At 43.8% G+C, this 18791-nt stretch overlaps 1 protein-coding gene across 3 annotated transcripts in view; it reads left to right on the top strand.

Annotated features, from left to right (window-relative positions):
- Window positions 1–18100, top strand: part of cux1b (cut-like homeobox 1b) — a 57781-nt gene extending 39681 nt beyond the window's left edge. Inside the window, exons 10-23 of one of the 3 annotated variants that reach the window (XM_065960724.1) lie at window positions 1732–1836; window positions 2872–3060; window positions 3281–3339; window positions 3682–3724; window positions 3870–3966; window positions 5129–5926; window positions 6687–6770; window positions 7294–7395; window positions 7575–8119; window positions 8219–8360; window positions 9005–9292; window positions 9438–9626; window positions 11493–11757; window positions 12084–18100. In XM_065960724.1, the coding sequence (XP_065816796.1) occupies window positions 1732–1836; window positions 2872–3060; window positions 3281–3339; window positions 3682–3724; window positions 3870–3966; window positions 5129–5926; window positions 6687–6770; window positions 7294–7395; window positions 7575–8119; window positions 8219–8360; window positions 9005–9292; window positions 9438–9626; window positions 11493–11757; window positions 12084–12591 (3414 nt within the window). In that variant the 3' untranslated portion in view covers window positions 12592–18100. Of the gene's footprint in view, window positions 1–1731; window positions 1837–2871; window positions 3061–3280; window positions 3340–3681; window positions 3725–3869; window positions 3967–5128; window positions 5927–6686; window positions 6771–7293; window positions 7396–7574; window positions 8120–8218; window positions 8361–9001; window positions 9293–9437; window positions 9627–11492; window positions 11758–12083 lie in introns of all 3 variants that reach the window. The other 2 variants (XM_065960723.1, XM_065960725.1) reach the window with 2 other exon arrangements.
- The last annotated feature ends 691 nt before the right edge of the window (window positions 18101–18791 follow it).

Below are 18791 nucleotides of genomic sequence, written 5' to 3'. Positions count from 1 at the left end.
TTTTAAATCTGAATGGGTATGTCAGAACTTCCTGAGCGGGAATGTAAGAGGCAACATAGTAGCCGATGTTTGCTAGCATAATACTGTTCAGTGATAATAAAACCAACACTTAAACCTAACCTCCTGCTCTCCCTGATGACATCTCCCCTATGTTGTCTGGTCCAGGCTGCTTAAACCAGCCTGGACCAGACAAGGTGAGGTGGTGCTTTGCTCCCTCTAGCTCAATATAACTTCAATGGTATACTTTAGGATGTGATGCACCATTTGTATTTTATTTTTTCTAAAGTGAGATTAAAGAGGAATGTAAATGTATGTGTGTGATGCAGCCTGATTTTAAAGTCTGTTAAAATCTATTTTAAAAACTCCTGAAGTCTGAGGCCGGCTCAGGAGAAGCTCTGAGAGTTGTTAAGTTCTGAGAGTAAGAGGTATGTAAGTAAGGTCTGTATTGGATCTTTTGAAATTCCTTAAGAAAGTAAAAACACTCCCAGTTCTGTTCTAAAAAAACAAATAATATTATCCGAACAGAATCTATGAAGTGAGGTTAATATGGACAAATAACGACTTTGTTATGAGTGTGAGTGCTGCTGCTGTTTCTTTCAAATGATTATAATACACCTACTGTACATAACCCATACAGCTAAAAAAAAAAAAAGTGCCCCGCAGTGCACCCTCTGCCCTTGTTGTAAATATTCCTGTGGTATCTGTTAATGTCATTGTTGTTAACTTTCATTATTAGCCTAAGAGTATGATTTGTGGCTAAAGGGGTAGCAAAGGCATGTAATGTTAATATTAGCCTAAAGGTTAGCATTCAGACTATAATGCCACACACACACACTCACACACACACACACTATTCACACTTCTGAATTGAGGTTTACAGTGGATGACAGCATAGCCTCCAGCTCATTCACAGACTTTTTATACGCTTTTATAAGGAGAAAATGGAAAACAGGATTTCTTTTTTGCGGCGAGAATTCAAACTCCCACCCAGTCAATAACGACTTTCAATATGGTTGCAATTAGAAACACTGTGGATTGGGCTCCCTGTGACTCCTAATGACGGCAAGCTGGCCACTGTTGCAGATGAGTCCCTGCTGGAGTTTTGCTATAAATACAAGGCAGCGGGTATCATCTCAATTCTCAGGACTAATGTGATATTTTCAATTAAGACAACAAAAAAAAAAAATCCACCCTCGGCCATTGTTGTGTTCTCTCTGCCCTCCACTGTTATGTAGTATTTGTTTATGCTGGAAGCGACACTGACACACGGTTGGCTGTGAGAGGAAGATGGTGTATTGGAAAACTTCCTTCCTTTAATTTGATTGCTTTTTTTTTTATATACCACTTCCCAAACACTTGTACAGTGTAGGGAGATCAGCTTTATACTTAGGAAAAGTGACTGAGCTAGAGGAAAATGTTGAAATAATTATAAACCAAGAAATTGGCGATGAAAACAAACACATCCATGCTTTAAAAGTCTTTGTTTGATGTTATGAGAGGGTGAGTACAATGAAAGGAGAGGAAAGATTGTGTCCTTATTAGAGTCTTTTCTAAATGTGGTCATATTAAATCTGTTTTCAACTGTTCTCTAGCAGGACATTGAGACAAGTTGGGGGGACTTATCTACACATTAAAAAGTACTACTGAATTGAGGCATACATTTATCATGTTTGACAATTTCAGACTCTACACAAGTTGATTTTCATTCAACATTTTCTCTTCTCCTTCCAGCGGGCAGAAGCAGCTCAGAGGGAGACGGATTCGCTGAGAGAGCAGCTGTCCTCAAGCAGCCAATCACAGCCGCTCAGCAGCCCTGCCAAGGCCGACCCCGACACGGTAACTCAACCTACTGCTTCACTGATTTATCGAATGACTTACAAAGAGGTATTGATAGGCTAAAGATCAGCTCGGCCCTTTTTATTCTAAGGGAGATCAGCTGATTAACGCTTCAATTTGTGGATCACTGTGGTCACTGGTCTGAAAGGTCAGGCAGCGGAGTTGTCAATGACACGTTGATCTGTTGTCTAATGTATTGATTTTGAAGAAAAGGTTGCCAGGGTTGCACCTTGTGATTGGCTTATTGATTAATAGATTTTTTTGGACCTATACAACAGACTGTAGAAGTGAGACTTTTAGCCTGGGACACATGGTGGGTTTCTGACTCGAATTTGATTTTGAAGTTGGGCCAAATAGCAGCTCGATTGCACGCCTTTTGACATGCTGTGTTTTCGGGGGGTTGCGTGTGTCAAACACAGCCCGATCTACTGCTCCTGACCAGCTGGATGAGTTTCTGGCATGTTTTACATTTTGGTTGTAGGACTGCACACACTCTCAAAGTCAGAGCAGAGCCACGCGCCGCTTCCCCAACTTCAGGTTGTTTTTTCCCTGATTGCTCCTGCAAAAACTGGCAGATAGCATCTGAAAGCACCATAGCAACAGCAGGCATGTCTGTTTGATGTGTTTCCCCGCTCCTATCCCAAAAAAGATATTAAAGAGAGAAACGTTGGCAGTACAGCGTGAGCATGTAGATCAGGACGTTGGTCGTCTATGAAACTTGACAAGAAAGATTCACTTGTAGAATGTGAGATTACACTCCACCGCGACTTTTATGCAATCATCCAATGTTTTCCAGGCCTTAGTTAGAAATCATCTGCTTCCTTGACCCCTTGGGTAACTTTGATTGGTCAGTGCCCTACTGCTTATTGATAAACAATAATCATTACATCGATTATCTCCTGTCAGGCTCCGATGTATTGATCACTGTAATGATTTATTTGACTGCAGGACTTTGTATTGGGGGGATTGTTGTAAATATTTGTATCGGTTACATTATGCTCATTACATGAAGCTGCCATTCTATTTGGCCTTCAGGAACAGGATTCAGAGGGGGCATCCCACTCAAATCTGGAGGCGGAGCTCAGGGCCAAAGAAAGGGAGACCGCCCAGCTGGTGGAGGACGTCCAGAGACTGCAGGCCAGCCTTACCAAACTCCGAGAGACCACCAGCTCCCAGATCACCCAGCTGGAGCAGCAGCTTAGCACTAAGACTGCCACTCTCAAGGTACAAAAAAAACAGAACACACATCTTCTTTTACTTTCTTTGTTTCTAATAAACTAATTTCTGTATTAGCTTCATTATGTATTGTGATCCCACCTGTAACTATAGTGACATTTACTCGCTCTGTTCTCTCACCTGGAGACACATGACAAAGACAACGATCCAAAGACTGCTTTCATTATCTTATTTATTTCATGTTATGTCATCTCTTTATTATCGGCAGGAACTGGAGGAGAAACTGCAGAATCAAGCCGACTACGAGGAGGTGAAGAAGGAGTTGAGGTGAGGAGCATGCAAAGAGGAGAGAGCGTGATTGTGTGTGTGTGTGAGAGAGAGTTTGTGTGTGTGTGTTCTGAACATAGATCTATTTAATGCATGCCTTTGATGTCTCTAACATAGTTAAGAAAGATGCGAGTCTTCATTTAGGATGTGTAATTCAATTGAGTGCCCTCATGAAGGTGAAGCTTGTTTGTCTGTAGCTCTTCATTTTGTGTTTATCTCCTTACCCTGAAATCCTTTCTCTGTCCTTCAGAAACTGAAATAGAAAGGCTAGCATGCTGCATGGAAGATTTGTTTCTTTTGATGGAGATTCATATAGATTTTTTTTCTGTTTTTTTCTCTCAGTATCCTCAAGTCTATGGAGTTTGGCACATCTGACTCTGTGCAGGTAAAAGTCAGAGTTATAAACACACGCAACCATAAGCACTAGACATTACACATTAAGTTGCACTAAAAGATTTTGATCGAACAAAAGTAGTAGTAAACAATTTTTTTTTTCTTTTTTAAACCCAATTCTGATTTCTCTCCGTCAGGACTCTTCCAAACCTCTGGAGGTGCTGCTGCTGGAGAGGAACCGCAGTCTTCAATCTGAGAGCGCTGCTCTGCGCATCGCCAACACCGAGCTCAGCGGTAAGTCTTCCTAATGTCAGGTACCAGTTCAATGGGGGGGGGGGGGGGGGGGGGGGGTCATCAACACAGAATGCAAAGAGTCCAGCACTCATGGAAGCTTAGATAAAGGCTTAGCAGCAGTGCATACATACCGTATAGTGTGTATTTATATAGATTTTTCTCTTTCTCTGAGAATACTTAATCATGTATTAATGTGTTTGAAGTTTTGGGTATTGTACAAAAGAAATGCCAAAAAAAAATGTCATGGTATCGGAATTGTTAATGCTTTAGCTACACACATCATGCAGGAAAAATATATCGGGTGTCTTTGCAAAACTCAGCAGGAGGTCAACCTGAAAAGAAACAAAGTCGCAGTACATTAAAATGAGGACACCATACTATCGGCCCTACATCAGGTCTCTTGCCCTCTGCAACAGTGTTTATGGGTTTGAAATGTCATTGCTTAAGGCTTGAATAGTTGAATAGCTTTGAATTGATTAACATTCACAGTGAGGGGAGCTTACTGTCTTACTCAATCATGTTAAATCTTAATGGTTATGCATAAGAATATTTATCTCCACCGCCTGTCAGCGAAATGGATTTCAGAAAAATAGTATCATGAAATACTGTTTTTTTTCTTTCTGTTCAGCCATAAAGTGTTTTTTTTTGTTTTTTTTAATGAGTTCTCTTGTGATCATGTTATGATCCTGGATGTATTTCTTACAAACTAAAGACTATGATACTGCATGAAGGATGGATTAATTCAGTGTTTAGGAACCCACGGCAGCAGCAGCAGCAGCACAGAAGAGGACTCACATGGTGTATTGGCTATCTAAGGACATCGTTTTACCCTGTCCAGTTACTTCCACTCTGCCTGCGAGAGAGAGAGAGCGAGAGAGAGAGCAACTGAGCCATGGGCCAAGCTAATCTGCCTAAGTGGCACAGTGTCAATTGTTTTGTTTGTCCTTTTTTTCTTCCAGGCTGTAGCTTACAAGAAAGGTTGAAATCACAAATGCATGGGCACTTTGTCTGGGGGGGTTGGCAAAAAAGGAAAAACAAAGTTCACTAATTTGGAAAAGACTTGATTAAGATAACTTTTGTTATTTTTTTTGTCTCTCTTTTTTTGGAACCCCTTTTTTGTTGACTCCCCCATAATGCATGGTGTGTTTGACCTTTCTTGTAGGGTCAGCCAGGCGAAAAGGGACAGAGGAGTCTGAACTGAAGGAGGAGACCATGCCCAGCGACCCCTCTTCCTCGCCCCCTCCTCCTCCCCCCTCTCTCCCTTCCTCCTCCCAGCTCCCTCTGTCTCGCTCTCACACGGATCCCCTCAACACTGCCACCACCACCAGCAGTGAAATGCACCCTTTCACTCCTACGGGCATTGGCCAGGACTTCTACTCCCCTGTGTTCCCTCTTGTGGGGGGTAAGATGGCTTTGAACTCTCTGATACAGCGGCAGCTGCTCCAGACCTTCTACTCCAAAGCATTGCAGGAGTCATCTGGAATCCCCAGTGGGGCTCTACTGTTCACCCCATTCACCCCCACCCTCAGCTCCATCCCTACCTCCACACCTGGCTCTGGGTCTGCTGCCATCCCTCTGGCAGCCAGCAGCCCCCAGCCACCCCCAGCCAGCCCAGACATGGCTCCTGTTAACGGGAGCAGCACGGCTGGCAGCGCCCCATCCCCGTCACCCAGCCACTCCGATGCCACCACGGGAAGTATTCTGGACGGGGAGGATATGGACACAGCAGAGATTGCTCGGCAGGTGAAGGAGCAGCTGATCAAGCACAACATTGGTCAGCGTGTGTTTGGCCACTATGTGCTTGGACTCTCCCAGGGTTCAGTCAGTGAGATCCTGGCCAGACCAAAGCCGTGGAACAAGCTAACCATCCGGGGGAAGGAGCCCTTCCACAAGATGAGGCAGTTCCTCGCCGATGAGCAGAACATCCTCGCTCTGCGCAGCATCCAGGGACGGCAGCGAGGTGAGCTTGTGTATCTTTAATGTGTCTGTTCTTGTGTGAATGTGTGTGTGTGTCTTGCATGCGCGTGTGTGTGTGTGTGTGTGTGTGTGTGTGTAGCCCTGCACAGAGCCATTGATTAGACTGTCAATATGGACTAGCTTTTTATTTTTCTTTCTCTTTCCTAACTCCCATCCTGTGCCCCACCTGTGTGTTTTGAGTGAGTTCCCAGTCACGCACTGATCCCAAGAGCCTCCCTCAGCTATCGTTGTCAATACAGAAACCTTTCACACATCAATAGTATTGATCGGTGGGGGAACTTGGAGGTAGGCAGGGGTACTGTTAACTACGGGTGGATTCGATTAGCCTCGGCCTGTTTTTGTTAACGCATCAGGACATTTCTGATTGAAGGTGGTCTCTATGGTATGAAAAAAATAAAACAGAGTCCACAAACCAAGTCCCAGACATGCAAGACTGTTTTGAAAATAAGGAAGTAGTTAGTACAACCTTCTTAATAACTACTTTGAGATCATTTTTCTCTCACTAGTCTGTCTTTGTAGTAGAATAATCTTCCTGTAAGAGGTGGAGGTTTGAGTTCTACTGGAGGCACAGATGGTAAAGATCGATGCATCTATGGTACTATAATGTGCACTGGATGGAAGTGTTCACACATTCCATATATTTGCATATCATTATAGGTCACCATATAGTCTAGCTGTAAAAGAAAAGAAAAAAAAAACACACAAGTGCTGTAACATAGTGTGTGGTATATTGTTTTTAACAGAGGGCTCAGGCCAGCCCCAGCTTAGCCGAGTGTTTCAGGATGCCCCGAAGCGGAGAGCCCTCTCCAATACAGCTTCACACACAGGTCTGTCCCCTTCACACACAGAGATTCTAGCACGTTCTGTCCGTGTGGCATGTTTGTGTTGGGGTGAACTGTATCCATGGTGTGTGTGTGTGTGTGTGTGTGCGCTTGCGTGTAATATTGGCTTTATTAATTTGCAAGCAGGAATACAGATGTACATGTGCCTTGAAGGTAACTACACAGTTTCAGCGACTTGCGTCAAAGGAAAAGCCAGCATGTGTATTTAGGGATTTTATTGCTAGTTGTTATTCTGTGGGGAGCATTTACTGTATGAACCCTGTAGCACATGTGCATGCGTGAGCTCCAGAGGGACCAGAAAAAAATTAAGTCAATCCCTCCAGTGTAGTAAGTTGCCTTGTAGCTCAGTGTTTGGAATGTTGCTCTTTGTGCTTTGCTATGGTATCAATTTTTGATGTCTTCATAAGTTCTGCTATCGTTCTTTTTAACTTCTCCCGTATTTGTTATTGCTGCTTTTAATCTGACAAGATTTTTCATCTCCTCCCATTCCCTTTTCCTTTGAATCCAGGTAACATTACAGCACGTGTCCGTACCCCAGAGGCGGGTTCAGATGAGGCAATCAAGTCCATCTTAGAGCAGGCCAAGAGAGAGCTGCAGGTGCAGAAAGCTGGTGAGTCTTGCGCTGTTTTCCCATTTGCACTGCTGAAAATTTCTAGAACATTTCGGGAAAGCCTGAATGCCCCTGAAATTTTACAAAGTTGTTGTTCACATTTGTACCTCACAGGGTGAAGATGATATATTTTTGTTAGTTTATGTCGCTCATGAACCTTTGTGTCCCTCCCTCTGCAGACTTGTCGCATGCCCAGCCTTCATACACAGGACTGAAAGGAGGGGGTGGGGGCGGGATAGGAGGCGGAGGGGGCAGTGGGTCAGATGAGGCCATCCGCTCTATCCTAGAGCAAGCCCGCAGAGAGATGGAGGCCCAACAGGCTGCACTGGAGCCCATACTCAAAGCCTCGTCTTCCTCTTCATCGCTATCTCAAAGAGACCTCCTTACCTCCTCACTCACCGCTCCTCTCCCCCCTTACAACCCGCTGGCACTCTCCCTCAAGAAGCCGCACAGCTCCCTCTTATCCTCGCCCTCTTCCCCGTCTCCCATCCTGGACTTCAGCTCCAGTGTGAAGCGTGAAGGCCGGGGCTCTTCAGGGATCGACATGTCTACTGACGGCGCTCTCAGGCTGGGTCGGAGCTCCGAAGGGTCAGCCCGCTCCATGAGCTCTGGAGGGGTTGGCTACTGGAGGGAGCAGTGGTGGAGTAACATGCACACGGACCCCCGCAGGGCTATAGGCAACCAGACAGGAGAGGATAACCACAACCAGGAGGACTCCAAAGAGGTGAGGGATGCAGAGTGTGTGTATATTAGTGTACTTTTCCTACCTTTTTACTCCACAGCGGTTGCATGTCTGAGCCATTTCTCTGCCTGTGGGTTTCAGGGAATATTGAGTGACAGTCTGTCTCGACACAAACCGTGGAACAAGTTGAACCAGAGGAGCCGAGAGCCGTACCTCCGCATGCAGCCGTGGCTCAATGGAGACCAGGGGCAAAATGCACACATCCAGCAAGCTCCCAACCAAGGTAAACAAATCACAGACACACACGTACACACACATTAGATTCAAACAACCAGACTCCTTGGGCTAGAGCATTATTCTGAGAGCCTGATTAGAGCTAGTGGCTAGTTGTTACTGTCAGTCTGTCACTCACCCCACCCTCTGCCTCCCCCTCCCTCCTTCTCCCACCATCCCCCCATCCTCAGTGCTGTGGCAGTGTCAGCCAGCAAGCTGCTGGTTTGTCATGTCATAGGCAAGTTAGTGTTGCAGCGCCAGATGGCAGCTCCGCATATGTGTGTGTGTGTGTGTATGCGTGCGTGCGTGCGTGCATGTGTGTGTCTCTCTTTCTCTCTGGGGGTGTAAACAGCAGCTAATGTACACTGACAGCTCCTCATGACTGCTCTCTTCCAGCCTGCTGAGCTGCACAGCAGTACTACACAGACAGAGACAGGGAGATGAAGGAAAAGGAGGAGGAAGCCAAAAAAGCTTCAAACCGAAAACTTAAGCACCTTTGCTGCTTGTTTAACAGGAATTAAATTAATTGATGTTGTGTGACTGAAGTCCCTCCCAAGCACAGCAGGAAGAGGAGATGAAACTTGGTTTTCTCATGTAGTAACATGTCTTCTAACCTGTATGATCTGTCTCGCCCTGTCCCTTCTCCTCAAGCAGAGGGTACACCTAAGACATCAGCGAGCTGCAGCCCCGCTCCAGAGTCGCCCCTCAGTTCTGCCGAGGAGTCTGTCAACGGTCTAACAGGGGATCCACTCGCTTCACAGTCGTCCGGCCTCAAACCTCTGTCTGAGGATCCCTCAGGTGGGGAGTCTCAGCCTGGCACCCCGCTGCCCCTGCCTGGTCATTCGGGTCTCAGCATCCAGGAAATGGTTGCAATGTCACCTGAGCTTGATACTTACGCCATCACTAAGAAGGTTAAGGAGGTGCTGACTGATAACAATCTTGGTAAGAAACACCGGAGGTTTAGTCACTCTTTTTCTTTCCCCCACCCTGCTGCTTTTTTTTTTTTCTTTTTTTTTTCATGAATTATTCAGCCTTTGAATCAGTTCCCTGAAATGACTTTTTCATTTCCTATCTCTTGCCTAACCAGGCCAGCGTCTGTTTGGGGAGACTATCCTGGGTCTGACTCAGGGTTCTGTCTCAGACCTGCTGGCCAGGCCCAAACCCTGGCACAAGCTCAGCCTGAAGGGCAGGGAGCCCTTCGTTCGCATGCAGCTCTGGCTTCAGGACCCACACAGTGTGGAGAAACTCATGGACATGAAACGCCTGGAGAAGAAAGGTGTGTAGTGAGGGCAACATGCTAAAAAACAAACAAACTCATCAACACAAAGCAGCATGCATTCAGATAGAATGAACAAAGCTCTGAGAGAAGAGGAAACAAATATCATCATGGGTTAAGCATGCATTTATTTGATGAATACAATAAAAAAAAACACACAAGCAGCAGCCTTTGAATTGCACATTCACATCTGCACACACAAAATCCTTTGTGCAGGACAGCAGAGCATGTTGTGCAGATCACAGTCGTCTTGGTGTGATGTCAGTACCAATCAGGACCGCAGACATCACATACTGTATTAGATGTGACAGCTAGGGGACTGCCAGGGGCCTGCTTACTCACAGTCATCAGCACTCCTCTTCATCATCATCATCCTCATCATAATAATCACCAGTGTCTATAAGCTTGTAATTTTATCATTTGTTAGCCCTCAGCTCGCTCTATCACTCCCATCATCCTTTATTCCTCTATGTTTGCATGATGCGTTTAAGAATCAGCAAAGCCAAGAGGCCTTGCCCTCCTCGCTGCCTCACAGTGACCCCCGACTGCCCACTTGAAGCTCTCTGAGGAGACGGGATACGCATGTTTGAATCTGCCAGTAGACACAAGCATCTAGGATCAGTTTACCCCCCGTTATATTGCAAACTAAGCACAAGGGCAAAAAACAAAACTGACCTTACACCAGTGGGTTTGGGGCCTGAGCGGGTGGGGTTCAACTTCGTTTTAGATTATTGACCCCAAAGTAATGCATCCAAATAGCGATGGGGAATAGTCCTGGCCAAAAGCAGAGCCTAGAGGAAAGACACAGACCTAGTCTAGGGTAACCGTATTTGACCCCTCAACCTCATGGTACAAGCCTGCCAGGCAGCACACAACTTTCCGAGCGGTCTAACCTTGCTCTGAGGGGTTTTTCCCTGCAACACTAATATATCTGGTAGCGTGTATTGGGGTTGAGAAAATGTCAACCTCATGCAAAGCTGCCATGAGCTGTTCATTTTCAGCCACTGCTGCCCGGAGAGAACAGTGCTGCTTGTTTGCTGTAAAATGGAAGAGATGCTTTTATTGTTAGAATCCCAGAGAAAGGCAACAGCACCACCTAGTGGATGTAGGAAAGGGTAGCTGGATTATGTTTTTAGAATCAGGTCTGATGTATAAGACATGAAAAAACATTATCATGGGGCAATTGTTTATCAAACATGGGACATCCACTGTGATGGACTTCTGTTGATCTAGACTCTCCTACTGACATCGTAATAAAACATTCATAGTTAAAGTCTATTTAGCCCTGAAGTTAAGCCTAGGACAGACACATGTAACTGTATAAGGTATTACAGGATCATTTGTTAGGTGCACATTAAAGAGATAAAAATACTATGATTGAAAATGTAAAGGCCATAGTCCTACGTATATGTCCGTAAAATAATCCTGATATAAACTTATTTTATCAAGCCAACAGTCCAAAAATATTCCATTTATTATGAAAAAAAAAATAGAGACAACAAGCAATTGTATTCGTATTTGAGGGGCTGTCACCAGTCTTTTTGGCATCTTGGTGGTCAAAACAATTGATCATGAAAATTGGGATGAACTTTTCTAGCGACTGACTATTTGAGTAATAGTTTTAAAGTCTAATCAGCTAATCAATAAAAGCCGTTAGGACTGAACTAATGGACCTCAGAGTATTTAAAAATATAAAAGCCTCTGTTTGCCACTTAAGAGATTATGAAGAAGTCCCTAAAGGTTCAGATTCATGACAGAATAATGAATTCCCTATTAATATTCTACCTTATGTGTTTATCAGAAGTATATTGTCTGAGTTACTGATTTCCCCTCTTGTTTCTTTTTTTTGGTGTGGTCTCTGTTCAGCTTACATGAAGAGGCGGCTCAGCTCCCTGAGTGACAGCCATTCTGTGGACACTGGATTAGTGGGGCAAGATTACATGCAAGGCTCCCAGAGCCCGGGACAGCAGCACCTGAAGAAACCCAGGGTGGTGCTGGGCCCTGAAGAGAAGGAGGCCCTGAAGAGGGCCTACCAGCAGAAGCCCTACCCCTCCCCCAAAACCATTGAGGAGCTGGCCTCCCAGCTCAACCTGAAGACCAGTACTGTTATCAACTGGTTCCATAATTACAGGTCAGCCTTTGGAAAAGAGACCGGCTTGAATGTTGCTTCAGTTAATTATATGCAGTATCCAAATAAAAACAGTGTTTTTTTCTTATTATTTGATGTCTCATAACAATGCAGCTTAAGCGTTTTCTCTATCTTATATTTGCACAGCTTATTTTTTATTTTTAAAAATGGATTCTGTATGGATATTATGTCAGTCACAAAGAGTGTTGTTATTGCCCTGTCATCATTAAGGGACATGATAACACTCATACAGTGTTTTGAGATCAGTAATATTTAAAATGTTTTACACTTGTGGAAGAAACTTGAATGAACTTGTGTGTCTCCACCAGGTCACGTATCCGGCGAGAGCTCTTTATAGAGGAGATCCAGGCAGCTGGAGGGATGGGGCCAGGCAGTGATGGGGGCTCCCCTTCACTCCGAGGTTCCAAATCAGGAGAGGGGGACAGCTGCGATGGGACAGAATCTGAAGGCACAGCGGAGACACGGCATGGACTGGGCATGGGCCTGGAGGATCACAGAGGAGAATGCAAAGACCCCGACATGGAGGCTGACTCTGAGGCAGGGGGCTCTAATAACTCCCCTGCCCAACTAGACTGCACCACCTCAGGCTTAGCCGGGCCAGGCTCCAGCTGTGGACAGGGTGGACTGGGTCTCTTCAGCCTCACAGAGGCGTCCTCAAGTAGCTCTGCCTCTAGTACAAACATCCCAGCCTCTGGCCCTGCCAGAAACCCCAGGGACAACAATTTGCGCAAGAAGAAAGCAGCCAATCTGAATAACATCATCCACAGGCTGGAGAAGGCTGCCAGCAAAGAGGATCCCTCAGAGTGGGAGTTCTAGCTCCCCCTGACCATCCCTTGTCCCTTTTGTCTCATAACCTCACGACCTCGAACCTTGGACCCCTCCTGCTCTGTTCCAGTTGGAGAGTGGACACAGCCAAAGTCAAGCTCAGCAGCCATTTTTATAAAAGCTTTCCCAAAAGAGGAAAGAAACAGAGTGGTTGGCAAAACCATTAAAAAGAAGATTTACTGAATACCTAGAAGAACAAAATAAGAGAACCTATGTGTCTCTCCTTTTTTTTTTAAACTGAGTTTTGTTTTTGTACTGAGAAAAGCACTTAGCCGTCCTGCTGGCCTCTGGCCCTGCTGTACCTCCCCCCCTATCACCAGCCACTGGTGCACCAGACTGGTTAGTCCTGAGCTGGGGTCTGACCCACAGCTAGGGTTGAAACCTGGACTCCAAACACAGGCAAGGCCTGACACAGCAGCTGTCACAGTGATAGACACTGATAGATGATAGATAGAGACAGGAACTCTCTTACAAGAACTCTCACTTTCTTAAAGGAGATTTTTTCCGCTCTTCTTCTCACCTCCCAAGTGTCCACAAACCTCCCCTCACTCAGTGAGACGCCTCATTTTTCACACTGTAGAGTGACTGTTACAAACCCTTTGCCTTTTTCACTCACTGCGTGTGTGTGTGTGTGTGTGTGTTTGTGTATTAGGGGTTGTGTCAGTGTGCACCTGTCTGTGTGTATACACACCCAAAAATGGTGTGTGTGCGTGTGTGTGCGTGTGTTCTCTTGTCAATGGCAGCACGTTTTTCTTTTTTATCTCACTCCTACACTCTCAGAGGGTAGTGTTTGCCCTGCCGGCTCAGCTGCCATAGTTACTGATATAAGAAAGATGAACTTTGACCTGTTGTGTCCCATATCCTATCCTGCTGACAGCCATGTGATGGCCAGAAGGATCTCTTAATTCCTTACAAACACACGCACTCATCTGAAGAGGAAGGACAGAAGGAAGGAACCCTCTTTTCGCCTCCTTAAACCCTTCTTTAAGGATGAAGGATGATCTCTTTTTTTTCATATTGCAATTTGGTTGCCAATAAGAGATTGCACAGTCTATTGACTCTAAAGAGTACAAAATAGGGAATTTTAGGAATCATTTGTAATTAGTACAAAATAAGAGCAGAAAATAAGAGAATAACCAGTTACTGTTTAAAAAAAATTAGAAAGGAAAAATGTTGCATTTTTGAAATACGATACGATGAATTCACGTAGTACTGTAGCTGTCTGACATGGTGATACTTTACGTGTCTCTTGTTGTTTTTAGGTTGTGAACGTCACAGCTTTTCACCCAGCACTGGACCTGCTGGGTGTGTGTGTGTGTGTGTGTGTGTGTGTGTGTGTGTTGGGAGTCTGTTTGTGTGTGTGTGTGTGTGTGTGTGTGTGTGGGAGTCTTGTGTGTCTGCACCACCAACAAAATTTTCTCTGTTGACAAACACGTCTTTTTATAGGACAAATCAGGAAGAGTGTGTGAGTGTGTGTGAGTGTTTCGTGTGCATTTGTATTTGCCTGCATGTAAGCCAGGGTCGAGGTCAATTCACTCAAATTTAAGTAGCAGATTATTAATAATGAAATGTCTGACTGAAGAAGTAGGTTTAAATGAATGAATTGCAATGTACAGATCGTGTTCATCTGTACTCTGTGTCTGTTGCCGTCAAAGTGAATTCACCCCCACCCTGATGTGAGTAGTTAAACTCTCCTCCAGTCTTTCCTGTATCCAGGGATGTAAGTCTTTTTGCATTGAATTCTACTGTATACACTACAAATTCTAAGGCATATCACCTCCTCCCTGTCTCACACAAGCCCTCAGTGCCTGTCAGCCTACTGCCTCCCCTCTGTGTGTGTGTGTGTGTGTGTGTTTGTGTGTGTGTGTCTTAGCGTGGGTGCATGTACACACACGCCTGTCAATACATGCGTGTGCACAATGTGTGTGTGTGACTGAGGAGTGTTCAGTGTTTCCAATGAGTGGGGTCATATTTCGTATCTACTTGCACACACTACTAGTGCACAACTGACACCCTTCTTTAAGCTGTTTGATGCGTTACCATTTCATTAATCTTTTCACAAAGTAGTGTAATACTATGATTTACTGTAGCTTGGTTTTATTGCTATTTTGCATTTATAGTTTGGTTTTTATTCTGCTTATTTATAGGTGCTGTATTTTTCATTTAATGTCTTATCATTTGAGTTGTCTATTTTTTAAGGGATTATACTGTTCCTGAGGGCAAGTAACATTTTTATTAGACGTATAGACTGCCGGCAGTATTGGTTAATATTTACAAAGATGTACTAGTTCTCATTTGTTTGTATATTCATGAATCCTAAAGTTTAGTGTCATTTCAATAGCTTTGAAAAATGTGTTTTGCTACAGTTCATGCTCCCGTAAGCATTAAGCTTTCACCACAACAGTTATGCTCTTGAATTGCTAGCTAGAGAATCAAAAGGACATATCAAGATCAGTGAATATATTATAGCATATCTTTTCTCCTGTTTTCTATTCTCCAATAATGTTTTTAATTTTTTGTCTCGGGCAAGCCCAACACTAACGCTCGACAGGGCATGCAGCTTTTCTTTAAGGTATAGTTCGCCCACTCGTTATGAATCACGTCATCAACAGGTCCAAGTGTGTACTCTTCATCAAACAGGTCAAATGAAATTACCTAAACATGAGATCACATGTTAACTTGAAAGAGGTCATATCTGCCAAATTGAGATTAGAGAAGTGTACCAGCGAGCAGGAGTGCTACGCCACATTGAACAGATAGCCAGCCTATGATTATGCAGAATTTCTATTGCAGTCCATAACAAAGCACTTATTAGGATCGTTTTAAAGACGTACCTGGGACAGGGTCTGGAAACACTACATCAGAGTACCATCCCAAGATTCTGGGAAATGTATGCCTTTTAATTAAAAAACAAACACACAAGTGGTTGTGAACCAAGCACAGACTTCTATTCGCATCCTAACACTAAAAGTCAAACATAAGATAGCTGAATCCATGTCCTGCATTGTAAACTGTATTCTAATACAGCAGCCCCGGTATTCCTATTGCAGATTACTGTGTGACAAAACAGTCCATTGTCTTGTACAGCTGTAGATATTCTGAGTTAACAGCCGTTTTTGTTTCTTTTCAAAACCTCCACAGTTGATCCTTCAGCCTGCCCTTCCCCTTATTGGTCATGTAGATGTATCGGCAGCCTGTCAGACAAACTGATAACCCCATTGCACTGCGTTAAGATGCATTAGGTAAAATTGGATTTTCTAATGGATCTAATAATTGTAAAAGTCTACAAACATTGGCTCTTCCTGTGGACGACTGATGTGAAACATCTGTCTTCTGCAAACACTGAGGGCTTCTTGCCTTGTGTCGGACTGCTCAGACTGGACAACCGCAGTGTGTTTCATGGTGATGAATAGCTACTGTAAAGTATAAGCACTTAACCCATTACCCGTTTTATAGCCAGATCCATCAGCTCACCCGAACCATGTGAGATCATCAGATTTGTGCCTTTAACTGCCAAGCAGGGCACCAAACTAGTGATGTCATTAGATGTCGATGTTTTCACCTGATTCGGTCATAATATATATCCCACTCCTTGATCCAAATCCATTTCTCATTCTCTTCATTTTGGTACTTTGAAGTCTCAGCTCTCCGGAGAGGGTTGTGTATAATCGCTGGAGTGCGGTGAAGCGTTTAAAAAAAGAAAAAAAAGAAAAAGGAACTTAAAGAAGAAAAAATGAACTTGTGTATTCTCATGACTGACCTGTCGACTTGTTTTTCTGTCCGGGTCTTTTTTTTTTTTTTTTTCCCCCAGACAGTTGTTTTCCCACAATGCATTTCTTCCATTGTACATAATCTAACTAGCAGCAAAAGGCCAGAGCATTGAATGAAGGAGGAAGCATGCAGAAACAGCGTACACTGTAATAACACTGAATTTATTCATAGGGCATTTTGTATTTTTCTGTTTGTGTCAGGTTTGCTGTGACATTAATAAGTGGCACTACAGGTATTGATAATGATGTGTGCCAATTGGAATGGTTATTTTGGAAAAGAGACGTGTAAATACAGTCGATCAAGTAGCTATTGAGTCACTATTGTCACAGTATGCTTTTGTTTTGAAGGCAGGAGGAGAGAAGGGACGATTCAGGACTTTTCCATGATCCACAGATATTTTTCTACAAATTTAAATCAGATGATTCTATACACTGTTGAATAACATTGTAAAGGTGTAACAGATGCTGTATATCATATCATGTTTCTGAAGTTGTAAAGCTTTACTGTATGATCTGTTGAAGTACTGGTTGTTCATTTGACATATTAGTTGTAATGGAAGCCCGAACAGCAGCACTGGTCACCATATTCAGGAAAAAAAAAAAAGAAAAAAAGAGAGAAAAACCTCAGATGTTTTTGTAATACTTTTAGAATATATCTTATGAAGTGGGTTTTTGTACGGAAACACTTTCCGAATCAGTGGTGCTGTATGCATAGCACACTCAGTAATACATACACACATTATACAGCACAATACACTCATCCTCTAAACCCCCCCATCCCCCATCCTTTCACTTTGACCTGCGTGCTTTTTTGTGTGTTTTTCGCTCACCTCTCACATTGGCTCCAGCTAATTTTTGAGTCTTAAACCATGTCCTCTTCATGCTTCACCATACTATTTAAACTCCCAGAGACGAACTCTGGATCAATAAAAACATTTCAGCGAACGCTCGCAAGACTTAAAAAAAAAAAAAAAAGAAAAGGAAAAAAAAAGAAGAAAAAAAAAAGAGGAAGCAAAAAGCCAAATAGTGAAATAGTTCTCCACCTCTGTCGAAAGGTTGCTGACAGTTTCTCTGAATGTTGCTACCTTGTGTCGTCGCTTCAGTTCACCCATAGCTTAAACCACAGTGTAGTCTGACAACCAAATGACCCCGGGGGGAGAGATCCACCCCCCCCCCCCCCCCTACACACCGCCCCCTTACGGAAAGCTTTAAGATGCTTGTTGAGGCTTTAGCGAGTACAGAGTGATTTAGACGATTTTTTTTTTTCCAACCTGTCATCAAGAACGTGGAAGTAATAATTTTCATAACTTATCCCACTGCTTTTCTTTTTTATATGTGAGTGTGTGTGTGTGCGTGTCCATGTGTGTTGTAGTACAAAAGGCTGCATGACTGTAAAGGGATGGTTAAGATGTTGTTTTTCTTTCTCAAAAGATGTTTCCCTAGCACTTCTGTCACTCCTGAGATGCTTTTTTTTCTCCTTTCGGGGTGTCCCTCCCCCTTTTGTTTCCTTATGTATCATCGTTTCTTTATCTTTCTATTTACTAAACGTATCATGTTGTTCGTTCTCAGCACTGTAAAACAGTCCCTTCTACAACATTGAAAAGCAATATCACTGTATGAAACGTTCACAATGTATTTGTTATGATTGACATTTGATTCATCATCATTATTATTCACATGCACCCTAGGTGTGATAATTGAAGTAAATCTCTTTTATACAAATACTAAAAGTGTGCCGTGGTTGTTTTTTTGTTTGTTTTTTTTCTTGTTGTAAATGTTGAACACGTGTTTGGTAAAAGAAGTATTCTCAGAGAAAGAGATGAGTTCAGTAAGACATACTCAGAGTAAGGGGATATCTTTCTGGATGTGTTTGTCTTGTACACCTTCCTAAGGTGAGTTATTTTGAGAAAACATTTAAAAAAAATAAAATAAAAAAAATCCAACGAGAGAAAAAGAAACTTCAAATTCACAGATTTTCCATTCTGTTCTCGACAGGCCGCTACGCAGACCTGCAGGTGGAGTTCTCGGCGGCGGTGAGGACCAGTGCCGAGCAGAAGGAGCTGATCCTGAAGCTGGAGCATGACCTGAGCACCATTCAGGCCATGTCCTCCCTGTCCCGCCCCGACGCAGAGGGCTCGGAGGTCAGCAACATGGAGAACATCCCGGAGCCCATCAAAGAGGCCACTGCAATGTTTGCTGGTATGTCGCTAGATTAAAAAAAAAGTTGCCTCCAGGGGGCGCCAGATAGTCTAGTGGTTATGTTGCACACCCCATGTACAGAGACTATAGTCCTGGGAACAGGCGGGCCGGGTTCAAGTCACACTCTTTGCACTTTTCTGCATGTCATTCCCTTTTCTCTCATTCTCTATCCGCTGGCCTTACATTCTTAAAAAGAAGCCCAGAAAATAATCTTAAACTTCA

This window comes from Labrus bergylta, chromosome 11 (genome assembly GCF_963930695.1).
Source record: "Labrus bergylta chromosome 11, fLabBer1.1, whole genome shotgun sequence".
Lineage (NCBI taxonomy): Eukaryota > Metazoa > Chordata > Actinopteri > Labriformes > Labridae > Labrus > Labrus bergylta.
Note: the sequence above shows the minus strand (reverse complement) of the source record. Positions and strands in the feature narration are given on the sequence as shown.